Source organism: Loxodonta africana, chromosome 3, assembly GCF_030014295.1.
Source record: "Loxodonta africana isolate mLoxAfr1 chromosome 3, mLoxAfr1.hap2, whole genome shotgun sequence".
NCBI lineage: Eukaryota > Metazoa > Chordata > Mammalia > Proboscidea > Elephantidae > Loxodonta > Loxodonta africana.
The window spans coordinates 181,474,382-181,489,833 of record NC_087344.1 but is presented as its reverse complement, the minus strand read 5'-3'; the positions used below and the strand labels follow the sequence as shown (position 1 = coordinate 181,489,833).

The following is a 15,452-nucleotide window of genomic DNA, read 5'->3' as shown; positions in this document are numbered from 1 at the left end:
TTAGAGCTTAGTTGGTCTTACTGCCCTTCTTTATATAGTACAAGGCAGTCCAAGGGACTAGATGCTCTGAAATTCTTCATTCTAGTTCCTAACAGTGCTTTTCCACTTTGTCCTTGGAAAAGTTATTCAACCTCTTCTGGTAAATAATTAAATGAAAACTAAATTCACACAAAGTCCTGAATATTCACGTACATACAGCTGTATTCTGACTTCACGGAATAAAATCCAAACTTCTTAACATTGCGTCCAAAGCCCTTTGATATGATTTTAACTAGCCTCCATCGCCCAAGTGCCTACAGACAAAGAGCCACTTTAGACCCCTTGCAATCCTAAGAACTTTTCACATCTTCTTGCCTTGGTCAGTTTCCTCAGCCTATAAAGTCCCTCCCCCTTCTCTACCTACTGAAATTATACTTCAGAGTTTAAGCCTTCTACGATCTATCTCCCCACCAATCTTCTCAAGCATATTCACTCTTTCCTCTAAATTCCCACTGTGCTCTTCATTTATCTCTATCATTTCATTTTGCCTTACACACAGTAAGTTGTTTACATACGCTGCAGTGAAAGCTTCTCAAAGGCAGGGATGCAGGGACTCTATGACTCACATAAGCCTAACAGTACTTTACCCATAGTTTGTGCTTAATAGACTGAATATGAGGTAGTATTAGCGGGCTGACATTACGAAAACTGATGCCCTAAGTCACTTTTTTTCCTAATAGTGGAACCAGACTGAATATGAGGTAATGTTAGTGGGCCAACATCAGGAAAACTGAAGCCCTAAATCATTTTTTTTCCTCACACTGGATCATAATCTAATGAGTCATAAAGTTAACGTAATGGACAACGACCGGCATTTGAAAAACAAGACAAAATACTGAATAGACTGAAAAATACCAGACAGCACAATACTAGTAAATATAATTGTGTGAGACTTGTTTCAGGTGTGGTTTTTATTTCTGGATATATATTAGGTTGCAATATAAAATTTCTCTTTTTACTCTGAGTTGCAATTTTTTTTTTTTTTAAGTATTAAAAAACTGCCTCAGTACTTTTTTCCAAATATGGGGCTGGAACTGCATCACCCATACACAGGCTCTCACTGGATTGCCTCAGTGAAGCAGAGACCATCTATTCAGCTGACAGCTGAAGAACAGAATGAACCTGACTGGCTCTAACCTAAACCACCACAATATTCTTTGTCAGTAATGCCACCGTCGAATGAATGAACTCACCACATGCCATATTCACAAAGCACTCTGCAGTAATCATAAACTGTGTGTGTTTGCCAACTGAGTCTCTTTGCTTATTTACAAGATCAAAGGACTTCTCAATGGAACTTATCTTAAAAATAAATAAATAAATAATCCTTGAGAGCATGGTAACAAGTTCTCACTCAAAACAAACTAGTCAGTGGTGGCTGAAAAGAGAACAGTTCTTCACAATAACTTACATAACCCAGACAAATGTTCATGCTCCTAATAAAAGATCTCCCAGTCACACCAATGCTGTGGAAGTGATTTCCGAGGGGAAGGTAAATGCTATTTTCAAATTTAGTTTGATTTCTTGCCACCTCGGCTATCTATAAAGCTAAAATTATGTCTTGGGGTTACATTTATGATTGTCATGCCGTTTTCACTGGTAATCAACAGAGTAAAAGACAGCAACAATAAGGGCAAAGAATGCCTCCTTTGGTCACCTGTCTCCGACCACCCAATTTAATAATGGGGGAGGGATAAACATATGACATTTAATGTTTCACAACATTGCCACTGAGTTGATTCCAACTGATCACGACCCTAAATGTTTTAGATTTAGAGTAGAATGGTGTTCTATAGGATTTTCAATAGCTGTGATCTTTCAGAAGCAGATCTCCAGGCCTTCTTCTGAGGTACCCCTAGGTGGATTCAAATTGCCAACCTTTTTGCTAGAGACCCAGTGCTTCACCGTTTAAAATGTATACATTTCACAATAGTTGACTCAAAGTTCAATCACTATCCAAGTTTATAGGAATGTGACTGAATTTTAAGAATTTTAAGTAGCTACTCACAGTCAAGAATAGTTGAGAAAACAAAGAGACTGTTGGCAGCAAACAGAAAATACACTAGATTTCGAGTCCAAAGACCTAGGTTTAATTCTGGTTGCCACTTTTAGTGCAACACTCAGTTTCTTCTCTTATAAAACAGAGACAACAGTCCTCATATATTCATTCAGCAAGTATTTACTGAATAGTACATTCTACGTGCCAGAGGTCTGGCTAGGATACCATTCTACACATAATGGTAGTCCCTGCCCTCCAGGAGCTTATAATCTCCCTACCTCACCAGGTTGATGTGAAAATCAAATGTAAAAACGCTGTGCAAATTGTAACAAACTACATTCGAACTTAAGTGGTATGATGATTGCTACTGCTATTGATTTGCTCTACCTCCTAACCACTTACCTTTATGGCAACAGCTTAGTAAGATCCAATGAATAAAGTACAGATGATCAGATACAATAGTTAGTACATTATCTACTTAACTGGTTTTCCACTTAGCTTATAATTCAGGAGCCTAACAAATCACTGTTTCAGCTCTGCAGGTACGGTCTCAGCTCACGACTCTCGATGTAACTGTGAAGACAGACTGAGAACCCAAGGCCCAGAACCTGTAGTGTCTCCCCAGGTATGTAACTGGAAGATCACCTGCATTACCCACACCTGGCGAGAGAGTAAAAGATTTCCAGGCCCCACACAAGACCTATTTAACAACTCCTAAGGGCTTTTTTTAAGGGCTAAGCCTGAGCATCTATGCTTTTGACAAGCACACCCAAGTGATTCTTATACACACTAAAGCTTGAGAACAACTGCCATAAAAATTTCTTTTGGTCGATAACCATGATTTCCAATGCCATTACCAAAATCTACCTGGAAAATCTGAGCCAAGTAGAATTCAGTTACAACAGAGAAAGTAGCTGTTGAGAAGGGTACTTAGCAGTGAATGTCACACGACTCACACTTATAAAAATCTTCTTATGCGACCAGCCTCTTTTCATTCAATGATTTTCAAACTTTCACATAAAATGAAGCCCAAAAAAACCCATGAGATATTAATAAGTTATTAAAATTAACTGAATCGTAATAAACAAACTGCTATAACCCTTTGCCATGAAGTCGACTCGACTCATAGTGACCTTACAGGACAGAGCAGAGCTGTCCCATAGAGTTTCCAAGGAGCAGCTGGTGGATTTGAACTGCTGACCTTTTTTGTTGGCAGCCAAGCTCTTAATCACTGTGCCACTAGGGCGAATTAATATATGTACATAGTCAACTTGCCTTATGGTCTAACTTTTTACTAATATACCCAACCCTTACAGTTGATGGGTATATTACCTTGTACCTATCAAGAAGGAAAGTATATACTCTGGCTAGCACGCTGGGTCGCTATGAGTCAGAATCGACTCTATGGCACTGGGTTACTGGGTAGCATGCTTCTATCATGATCGTGCATGCTGCAAGTCAACCTTAGGGGTCCCTGCTTAAAGACTACACTTCCCAAATACAAAAGAAACAAAACAAACTAGCCAACAAAACTAAGGCCTCAACAATACAGACAGTGTCATAAACATATCCACTGCATATTTGAACCCTCCTAAAGGCTTTTTACTTAAAGGCAGTTCTCAAAAAAACAAGAGTCCTTGGAAATACTTTAAACTTAGGAAAATTAACCTGAAGTCAAACGTTACCTCACGTACCATATAATTAGTGCAAGGGCGTTATTTATTTTGGTTCTATTTGTTGAAAGCACTTCACTAATTAGCCTCCAGATACAGACACATCAAAGAGAAGACACTCAACTATGTTACACTGGAAAAATTTGCAAGGTGGAGGCTAATATTACTAATCAAGAAAACTTTCCATCTGTAGTAAATCTCGAGCCCGGAGGGCTTGTTCATACTGCAGTACCAAGCGCTGAACATGCTTCTTTCCCAAACCGGTTAAAATCCAGTCAGTTTTGAAGGGAGGACAGACAAGCTGAACCATACTGGCTTCATTTAGTCTAACTACTGTTCCAAGATTTAATAAGGAAAGGGCCTTGGTAAACAGACTTAAAAAAGAAAGAAAGAAATTGATGCTTTTACTTGTGTCCAAGCCAGTATCCCTTAAACCTCAAATCCCAAAGTTACTCTGTTCTTTTACAGCCCTATCAGCTGTCCAAACAATTATAACAAATGAACATCAGAAAAAAAAACATTTTGTGTGTAGGGAAGAAGAGTCTAAAACAGGGAAAAGTCTTAAATACTAAAGTCCAGATATCCACCTATGACTTGATACAAACTACATCCACACAATAACCCACCTGTCCCTAAGCTAACCCTAGCCCCACTTGCCATTTCATCAACATGCAAAGCTTTCCTGGGACACCACAGAGGTTAACTTAAAAAACTTAGGTGAGAAACAGAAAAGCTCTAAGAAGTGTTGCCTAGAGGAAGCTATAGGAAAGTCAGCATAGGTTAACTTAAAAAACTTAGGTGAGAAACAGAAAAGCTCTAAGAAGTGTTGCCTAGAGGAAGCTACAGGAAAGTCAGCATAGGTTAACTTAAAAAACTTAGGTGAGAAACAGAAAAGCTCTAAGGAGAGTTGCCTAGAGGAAGCTATAGGAAAATCAGCATAAACCGAAGTAAGATCAAAACTAGCAGCAAGCACCAGTATCCCTCAAAAGACAAGTGCTTCCTGGCTGATTTTCTCCCCTCACTTGAAAACTTAAAAAGATACAAACCCTGAAGGAAAGTTAGGAAAAAGAAACTACATAGTTGAGGCATCAGCAAATTTACCAATTAGCTCAGCTGTGTTTTAACTATCACTATAAAAAAAAAAAAAAAAATTACTTTTTTTATTTCCACTATAGTACCAGAGAAGCTTTGAATAATTTGCAAATTATACACGGTTGGAAAAGCTGGTAAATCAATGCCAGAAGGATTACTGATCATCACAACCTTACAGAGAAAGGTCCTCTAAGCAAAGAGTTTTCTTTTGCCCTGCACACTAGAAGAAAAAAAGTTCTCTACTCACCACCAAGGATGTCTTTTCTCTTACAAGAGGAATGGGCCTAACTCGAACCTGGGCCTCTGACAAATCCTGCTACCTGGCCTAGGGGATCATCTGCAGTCCCTTTACAGTACCTAGTTCATACCTGGGCTCTGCTATAGAAACAACTAAAGCAATAAGCCACCAACTATTTTTATTGTTTTATATATATATATTTATCATCCTCATTCCATCGCTGTCGAGATGATTCCAACTCACAGTGACCCTATAAGACAGAGTAGAACTGCCCCATAGAGTTTCCAAGGAGCACCTGGTGGATTTGAACTGTGGACTTTTTGATTAGAAGCCATAGCACTTAACCACTACACCACCAGGGTTTCCTTTATATTCATATATTTATATATATAACTAGTCAAGAAAATTTACAGCCCAGAGGGCTTGTTCACACTGCAGTACCAAGCCCTGCAACATGCTTCTTTCCCAAACTAGTTAAAACCTAGTTGGTTTTGAAGAGAGAAAGACAAACTGAACAACAGTGGCTTCAATTTAGTCTAACTACTATTCCAAGAGTCAATGAAGGGGAAATATATACATATATATATAAATATATATATACATATATATATATACACACTCTCTTTTCCAAAGGGAAAGGAAAATGACAATTCCAAGAGCTTCTATAAGAAGGAAACATCCGTTACAAATTCCACAGGTTCTGAATCACCTAGAAAGAAAAGAATTAGGTGCTCAAGCACAAGAAACCAAAAGATCACTATTGCATTCTATTATACTATCCTCCAAGAAATTGAGATATACTGCCAGAGAACGCTAGAAAACAATATATAATAATACATTAAGGGAAAAAGAAAGCATCTATTTAGAGAGAAGACAGGAATAATATCTCCAAACACTTGCTTTGGTGAGCTACCCTAAGATGGAAAAGCTGAAGAATAGAACACTTGGATACCACACAGTAAGAATGTCAAGGGTAAGGGCAGGGGGGAAAGAGAAGAACAAGAAGGAATGGGCTCCTTTACAGGCCAGACATTCAAGATACTGCTCCTCCCCAAGCCTTGCACAAATCTGTTTTACTGGAGGAAAGACTGAAGGTTGTGGAAATTACAATTAAAATTGTGAAAAATTTGAAAGATTTCATGAAGGTAAATCCAAGCATGGAGGGAAAGAGCAAAACTGTGAAAAAATATACAATATAGGTTCAGTAAGGAGAGAAATCAGGATTGAAGACTGCTGAGGAAAATGGAACAATGAGAGCAGACAGCTACAAGTCAACCAGCAATCACTATATGAATTGCAATACAATGTACAAAAAACACAAATGTAGCACCTGGACAAAGGTAGTGGAAGCCTCTGCACAGAAACTGCAAGAGGAGGCAGCATCCAAGGAAAGCTTTAAGGGATGCAGTGAGGAAGTAAGAATGAAGGAGTAGGAAGAGGGACTGCAGCAGGGGAAGAGGGTGGGCTGCAAGAGAGGGGGCTTAAAGAGAGGAGGAAGGGAAAGCAACCTAGAGGAGAGAAAGAATAGAATAAAGTGTGGGACCACAGAGAACACAGTAGCAGAGAGAATGGAGATGGCAAGCCCTGAAAAAGTGCAGAGGTCAAGGACTCGAAAGACGGGTGAGTCTGGGAGAAGTAGGAGCTACGGAGAGCTTCTACCATAATAAACCTGACTGAAAAGAAGAACGAGGACGGTGCAGGAGTGAAGACAAGGGGCCAGACCAAGGATTCACTCAGAGGGATGAGTGATGGGGACACCAGATTCAAAACTAGGGTGTAATACAAGGACTACTGAGAAGGGAACTACAGTGTCAAAGACAAAAAAAAAAAAAAAAAAAACAACCCCGGCATGCAAGGGTCAGAAGAGAAGGTATAATCATGGAGTACGAATACAAACAGGAGGGGAGACAAGGAAAGAAAAGATAGGACGGGAAACTATGGAGGGTGCTTAACCATAAGGAGAGGGTAACTAAGGCAAGAAAAAGGAGTGCAGTGTGGAGGGTGATGTTTCCGGAGAAAAAGTAGGATCAGACGAGAGATCCTGCCTACTTGGTCTAGAGGGCAGAAGGGACAGTCCACAGCGGCTGACCGGAGGGGTGGAAAACAAGAAACTATGATGCTAAAGATGAGAACTTGGAGACGACACGATGGGGGCCGGGTCAGAAAAGGAGATGCTGTCAGTAAGGAACAGAAGAGGTTCATCATGAGGAAGGCGAGGGGTAATGAGGAGCAGAGAGCAGCAAGGCAAAGGGCCAGGAAAGGAGGTGAAGCCAAAGGGTTGGGGGCGAGGGTCACAAACTGGAGATTACAGGGAGGGAGGCGAGAGTCGCAGAGGCCCGAGGTGCGGGGGAGGGGGGAAGGGTCAATCCACAGGGAGGTGCAGAGCAGCAGAGGCCTGGGGGGGACGGGGGTCCCGAGGGCCCGTTGAGGGATGGGGGGTTGCGGCTTGTAGGTGACAGGGGCAGAGGGAAGATGCAGGGACGGGGCAGGGTGGGGCAGCGGGCGGCCCCGATACTCACACCTCCAGAATGCGGTCCCCCTTGCGCACCCCGGCCCGATCGGCCGCCCCCCCGGGCAGCACGGCGCTCACATGCTGCAGCGGCGCGTACAGCTCCCCGTTGATGCTCCGCAGTTGCCCGCCCTCGCTCACTTGGCCCCGCACGTTGAAGCCGTAGCCGGACTCGGACTTGACGATGCGCACCACCCGCGGGCCGCCGCTTCCCCCGCCGCCGTTCCCGGCGCAGTGGAGACCAGGCCCCCCACCGCCGCCGCCGCCTCCGTTCCTGTGAGAGGCTGAGGGGTGAATCCCTTCACCGTCCTCGTCCGCCATCTTGCGCGTGAGCGAGCTGTACCCCCGCCCCCCTACGCCTCCACTCCCTCCCTGCGCGCACTCGCCGTTCTTGGCAGCCGCGCGACCCCCGGCGCGCGCGCCCGCTCCTCCGGCCGCCGGACCCGAGTCGGCCACGGAGCTGCCGGCGTGGGTAGACGGGTGGCAGCGGGCGGGGAAAAAGCGAGCGGTTAAGCACCGTGGAGCCTCCTGGGAAGTGTAGTTTCTTGACGAGGAGGGTAGGCGGGGCGCGGGCCGGAGCTGAGGTTATATGACGCAATTCGGGAGCAAAGCCTGCTAGGAGTTGTAGTTCCTTTTTAGAAGTTTCATCTCTTGTTGGGTGATGAACATCTAACTCAGCCCCCAGCGTGGAGAAACGATTCAGCTTCTGATATGGGGCAAGGTTTTTTTTTCTTTCATTTCATAACCTCTAAAAAAATTGTGATAAATTGACATTTGTGAATTAACACAGTCTGAAATTAGAATAACGCCTCATTTGTTCAGTTTACTTGCTCACATATATTATTTTATTCGGTAGTCCCGACAACCTTGTGCGACAACCGGCTAATGAATTAGTTTCCTTATTTCACATACTAGGAAGCTGAACCTTCCAGTCCGCAAAGTCATCCAGCTATTAAGTAACAGGAACTAAGGTCCAGTTATTTTTGTGCAACTTTCCTTTCACATATTGCAACTTTCCTTTCACATATTGCAACTGCTTGAAAACTATGCCCAAAATACACAAAAAGTGTATGTAGAGAGGAAACTACGGTCTCAGTGATATAAAATTGGATATTAGAGTGGCTAAGTAATAATTGGAAACCCTGTTGGCGTAGTGGTTAAGAGCTAAGGCTGCTAACCAAAAGGTGGTGGTGGTTTTTAGGTGCCTTTGAGTTGGTTCCGACTCATAGCAACCCTTTGTACCACAGACGGGAACACTGTCTGGTCCTGCGCCATCCTCACGATGGTTGCTATGCTTGAGCCCATCCTTGCAGCCGCTGTGTCAGTCCATCTCGTTGAGGGCCTTCCTCTTTTCCACTGACCCAAAAGGTGGGCAGTTCAAATCCACCAGGCGCTCCTTGGAAACTCTATGGAACAGTTCTACTCTGTCCTGTAGGGCCTCTATGAGTTGGAATTGACTCAGTGGCAACAGGTTTGGTTTTTTTTTTTTTTTTAATAATAATTATTTCAATTGAACAATAATTTTGAAATTATGTTTATTTCAAATTCATTTTGTTTTCCTCAACAGCACAATAGAGTTCTCTGCAAGAGGCAACAACTGATGCCTTTTGGCTACCTACCAAAACACAAACTTATAAACATTGTGCAGCGTGCTTGGTTAAGGCAAGTAAGAAGAACAAGGGCAAAAACAATGAAATAGCTTACTTAAGCATTTATTTCTCAGGTTTGATGTTTGATTTTACCCTACTGACAGGCTGGTAAATTAAGTCTGTTACTGCTTCGTGGATGCTGACAGAAGACACAAGACTCCTGTGTGAGAGACAAAGGACTATTACTTATGACACAGCAAGCAACATGTGCTTCAGATAGTTTGTGTCGGTTCTTCTTGCATCCCGGGCCCCATGGGGTGACACAAAGGGATTGGATGAATGCTGCACACTCGATGGATTTACGTCACAACTGAGGAACACTGAGTTTGGGGAATCTGCCATTTTATAGGAAGCAATAAGCAAACCTGTTCTTTATTCTAAAGGAAGACATTACTTCATCCTTCAAAGCTGCTCACTGTAAACACAACTCTAAGAAATAACCTTGGTAAGGAGCAGACACAGCCTTATATTCTTGTCATACCCAGGAAGATGTGTAGGAGGGCAAAAGACCCATGGATGACTGTCTCGCCCAAGAGTCATATGTGCCAAACACTATGCTAAGCGCTTTACATCTACAATGTCATTTAATCCTCACAATTCTAAGCATTTTATATCTATAATATCATTTAATCCTCATTTATGTATAAGTAAACAGGCATAGAGAGTTCACACAGCTAATAAGCAATGGAACCAGAAGCATATAGTTAAAAGACCATAAGAGTTAACTTGCAGAGTTCTATGACTGATAAAAGCAAGAAACAACCCCCTGAAAGAATTTGTGAATATGTAAGTGTTTCCAGGAATTGCTCAAGGGAAAGAAAAAAAATCCAGTAAAAGAATTAAAATATCTCATGAATTGTGGAATGAGGACTCAGAGTCATCTATAATTAGAACACAAAAAATAACTGTGACCTTATTTTATAACCAAGATAATGAAGAAGAATACCTATTACTTATACAAATATGGAAAGCAATAAGAGTTAAATAAGAATTTTGCTCCAAAATAATAAAAGCATTCAGGGTGAATGCAAATCATTTGGTTTGAACTGTGCTCTGAATGAGAAGGAATTTATCTACTAAAGGAAGGGGTCAGAGAAAGGAAAAAGAGAGGAGCCTCCACAGAAAGAGTTATTTTTTTCATTTATTTATTTCACAAAGATGTACTGAGTACCTTTTCTGTCTCAGGCTCTGTAGCAGTGGCTAGTGGATACAGAGGTAAATAAGATGATGTCTACAAGCTTCATGGAGGGCAATATGCCATGGGCAAAATTACAAATGCACACACCCCTTGATCTAGCATTTCTACTTCCAGGATTCATTCTACTATTACACCCACACATTTCTGAAATGGCATTTTCATGAGGTTAGTCATGGCAGTATTATTTGTATTCACAAAAGACTGGGAACAACCGAAATGCTCATTGGTTAAACTATGATAGATCCACACAATGGAAAACTGAATAAACAAAGAATAAGGAAGTTCTTCGTGTACTGATATGGAATGCTCTCGTGGACACCATATATGGTTAGGTGAAAACAAGGTGCAGCATGGTCTGTAGAACATGATACCGTTTGAGTAAACAGGGAACCATATATATGGTTATGTCTCTGGAAGTATTCACAAGAAACTGATAACATTGATTGCCTCTGGAGGAGGGCTGGGCAGCTGGGGCAGATGGGGTAGGTTGGAGACTTTCCACTCTATGCCTTTTTATACCTTGAATTTTTAGTGAGTGTATTACCTATTCAGAAAGTTAATCAAAATATTTAGAAAAGATCAGATGGAAAGAAAAGGCCATCAGAGCATCAAAATAAGAAAATAAAATAAGACAGCATTACTGTTCTCAAACGCTCAGAATCTAGTAAAAGATACAGCAAAAGAAAAAGTGATTACAATACAGTGTAATGAGAGGTATGATGGAGCCTGTGTGAGCTGCTAGGAGTGCATACAGGAGGGGTCTTCAACCATCTGGAGGGTGAGGAGTTAGGGAAAAATTCTCATGAAATGAGACCACTAAGCTGAGTTTCCAGAGAAGAGAAGATTTAGCAAGACAGGGAAGGTAGTGGTTGAGGGCATTTCTGACAAGGAGAACAGTTTAACACATCTCAGACACAGAAATCTAAAAGAACCTGATGCAGTCTAAGGACAACAAACAGCAGTTCGGTAAGACCGGAGCAGAGGGGAGGGGCAAAGGAGGGCAAGAGTCAGATCTGGGAGGGCTACGGATATTGACTATCATGCCCAGGAGTTAGAATTGCATTCCTAAATATTTGGGACCTCTGAATGCTTTTAAGCAGAGCAGCAGCATTGTCAAATTTGTGCTTCAGAAAGTTTTCTCTGTGGGAAGTGTGGAGAATGAATTGAGATGGGAAGATCAGTTAAGAAACAGTTGCAGGGATTCAGGCGAGAATTGATGAGATTGACCTAGGGCAGTGGTAGTACGAATACGGAGGAGATTCACTCGTGAGAAAGGTTGGTGACCACTTGGATCTCAGATGTTGGGGTGAGGGAGGAAAGAATGACATAAGATTCCTGACTTGGGCAAAACTGTAGTTGATGGTGTGATTCCCCAAAACAAGGTATAAAAAGGAAGAGGAAGAGGTTTGCAGGGAAGATGAGTTCAGTTTGGGCATGTTAGATTTGAGGGGCCTGTAAGAGATCCTGGTGGCACAGTGGTTAAGAGCTTGGCTGCTAACCAAAAGGTTGGCAGCTCGAATCCACCAACCACTCCTTGGAAACCCTATGGGGCAGCTCTACTCTGTCCTATAGGGTCACTATGAGTCAGAATCCACAGGATGGCAAAAAGGTTACAGGTACAAGATTCAGGAGAAATTGTCTGGTAATTAGTCAGATGCAAGAGGCTGGCATTGGGGGAAGGAGTCTGGACCAGAGCATAGATTTGGGAGCTTTCAGCGCTGGTGGAAACAGACGAGAGCCCCCAGGCACAGAGTGTAGTGAGATGATGAAGTGCCAAGGCCAGAACCTGCAGAATTCTCCCCTTTCCAATTTAGAAGACCAGAAAAGGAAGGGGATCTATGAAAAATGAGCAAGAGGAGTCTAAGTCCCTTCTTCATGAAGCCTCCCCTGATGATTCCAGTTCACTCTGACATCTCTTTTCTAAAGTCCTATGACAAATACACCTTAAGGTAACACCCCCCCACCCCCAATGAGTCATGCCCCTGTATAATCCTCTCCCCTTGAGTGTGGGTGGAACCTGTGGCTTACTTCTAGGCAAAAGAATATGGCAAAGATGAATAGATGTCATTCCCATGATTATATTACATTGTGTAAAACTCCTTCTTTAGCAGACTGGAGTGAGAGATTCTTCTACTGGCCATGAGGAAGTATGCTGCCATGTTGTGAGTGGCCTATGGAGAGGACATGGCAGGAACTGCAGGGCCTCTAAGAGCTAAGAGCGGCCCCCAGCTGACAGTCAGCAAGAAAATGGGAGCCTCAGTCCTACACCCACAAGGAACTGAATTCTGCCACGGAACAACTACGTGAGCTTGAAAGAGGACCCCAGCCTCCAGAAAGGAACATAGCCCAGCCAATACCTTGATTGTAGGCTTGTGAGACCCTGATCAGAGCAACTAGTTGAGCTGTGTCCAAACTCCTGACCAACAAAGACTGTGATATAATAAATGCGTGTTGTTTACAGCTGCTAAATTTGTGGTAATTTGTTATACAACAGCTCCTATGGTTAGCACTACTCAGTTTAGACAATAATAATTTAATTATCCACTTAGCTTCACATTTCCAATCTGAACATAAGCTTCCTGAAAACAAGGACCTGGTCACATATACTTGTCATGTACATATGTGTGGAAGTAAGATGCACAGAGGAGGAGCCCAACAAGTGTTTCTAGAATGTTAGGAAAGGACCATAACGTGACTAATAACACATGCTGCGTAGGGTTGTGGCAGGGAGCACCTGAGTAATAGGTGGGAAATACCTAACACAATGCTTAGCCCATTTGTTGTTCTTGTTGTTAGGTGCCGCCAAGTTGGTTCCAACTCACAGTGACCCTATGTACTGCCCGATCCTGTACCAACCTCACAATCATTGTTATGTTTGAGCCCATTGTTGCAACCATTGTATCAATCCATCCCTTTGAGGGTCTTCATCTTTTTTGCTGACCCTCTACTTTACCAAGTGTTGTGGATTGAATTGTGTCCCCCCCAAAAATGTGTATCAACTTGGCTAGGCCATAATTTCCAGTATTGTGTGATTGTCCACCATTTTGTCATCTGATATGATTTTCCCACGTGTTGTAAATTCTACCTCTATGATGTTAATGAGGCAGGATTAGAGGTTGGTTATGTTAATGAGGCAGGATTTAATCTACACAATTAGGTTGTGTCTTAAATCAATCTCTTCTGAGATATAAAAGAGACAAATGAACAGTGGTGGGGGGGGACCTCATACTACCAAGAAAAAAGAACCAGGAGAATAGCTCATCCTTTGGACTTGGGGCCCCTGTGCTGAAATGCTCCTAGAAACTAGGGAAAGATAGATGACAAGGGCCTTCCCCCAGAACCAACAGAGAGAGAAAGCCTTACCCTGGAGCTGGCACCCTTAATTCGGACTTCTAGCCTCCTAGACTGTGAAAGAGTAAGTTTCTCTTTGTTAAAGCCATCTACTTGTGGTATTTCTGTTAGAGCAGCACTAGATAACCAAGACACCAAGCATGATGTCCTTCTCCAGGGACTGGTTCCTCCTGATAACATGTCCAAAGTACATGGGATTAAGTCTCATCATCCTTGCTTCTAAGAACCATTCTGGCTGTAATTCTTCTGAGAAAGATTTGTTCATTCTTCTGGCACAGTCCATGATATATTCAATATTCTTTGCCAACACCGTAATTCAAAGGCATTAATTCTCCTTCAGTCTTCCTTATTCATTGTCCAGCTTTCGCTTAGCCCGTAGCTCTTTTTAAGTATACTAATAAAATCACATCTAGCCCCATTCCTTCATTTTGCTGGTAAAGAAATCACTCCCTCCACCACCACCCCAAAAATGAAACAGACCCAGGAAGGCATAGCAACTTGTTCAAGGTCACGAAGCAAGTCAGGGGCCAGAACTCAACCCTAAGAAGAAACATTATATGGTTTAAGTAAGTGTGCTATTATCTTGTGAATTTATGGGTTGAAAAAAAACAAAAACGGAGGAGGAAACTCTGTCCCTAATTCCTGCTCTTCTTTTCTCTTCTCTACCTTTCTGCACTTCCTCCATGAAGATCACATGAAAAACTACTTTCTGGGTAAAATGAGTGACTGATTCACAGAGAGTAGATAACACATAGAGACTAGAGGGCTTATTAGTCGAGATTCCTCTAGTTGCCCATGACAAAAATTCAGTTTAAACTAGCTGAAGCAAAAAATATAATTCATTGGTTCACAGAGCTAAGAAACACTGGTATTCCAGTTGACCAAGCTCCTTAGTAAACCACCCCAAAACTTAGTGGCATAAGACCATCATTTTATTACGTTCACAACCTCCATGTGTCAGGAATTTAGCTAGGGTACAGTGGGAATAGCTTGTCTCAGCTCCATGATACCTGGGGCCTCAGTTGGTAAGACTCAAAGGCTAAGGGTGACTTGATGGCTGCGGGCTGGTATCATCTGGAAACATCTCATACCTGGCAGTTGAGGCTGGCTGTCAGTTGGACCTGACACATGGCATCTTCGTGTGGTTACTCAGCTTCCTCACAGCATGATGGCTGAATTCCAAGAACAAAGGTCCCAAGACAATAAAGCAGTAGGGCACGGAATTTCTATGACAGCCTTGGAAGTTCCATAGCATCACTTCCACACACTGTTTTGGTTGAGGCGGTCACAAAGGTCTGCCCAGTTTCAAGGGGACAAATGTAGAGAACACCATTTGTTGGCAGGGGTGTGAGTGTTACACTCTAATTAGAATATAGATGTGTGACCATCTTTGGAAAATATAATCTGCTACACTGGGATAGCTCATAGAATTAAAAGAAATACTATAGGAACCCAAGCCTTAGGGTCTGACACAGAGAACACAGGGCTACCACTCTCTTTTTCATCTGCTTCTCATTTTAGCTCATCTTTTCTTCTCTTTATCTATTAGCAAAAGATGCCTTATTTTTCTCAACATCTGTAGATAATTTCCCAGGGAAGAACATTGATTGGCCCTTCCTTGAATTTTGTGCCCACCACCTGGACCAATGAATGTTGGCTGAGAATGAAGAACTATGATTGTCCAAACCTAGATCATATGCCCAG

General features: G+C 42.4%; 1 protein-coding gene and 1 long non-coding RNA gene across 4 annotated transcripts in view; one reads left to right on the top strand and one right to left on the bottom strand.

Annotated features, from left to right (window-relative positions):
• SNX27 (sorting nexin 27) overlaps nt 1-7,886 on the bottom strand; it is a 100,868-nt gene extending 92,982 nt beyond the window's left edge. Inside the window, exon 1 of one of the 3 annotated variants that reach the window (XM_064282599.1) lies at nt 7,561-7,886. In XM_064282599.1, the coding sequence (XP_064138669.1) occupies nt 7,561-7,871 (311 nt within the window). In that variant the 5' untranslated portion in view covers nt 7,872-7,886. The remainder of the gene's footprint in view (nt 1-7,560) is intronic. The other 2 variants (XM_064282601.1, XM_064282602.1) reach the window with 2 other exon arrangements.
• On the top strand, nt 7,467-14,488 carry LOC135230801 (uncharacterized). The gene is made up of 3 exons (XR_010321542.1): nt 7,467-7,878; nt 9,118-12,346; nt 12,506-14,488. It is a non-coding gene; the product is annotated as an uncharacterized LOC135230801 (long non-coding RNA).
• Nucleotides 14,489-15,452: the final 964 nt, after the last annotated feature.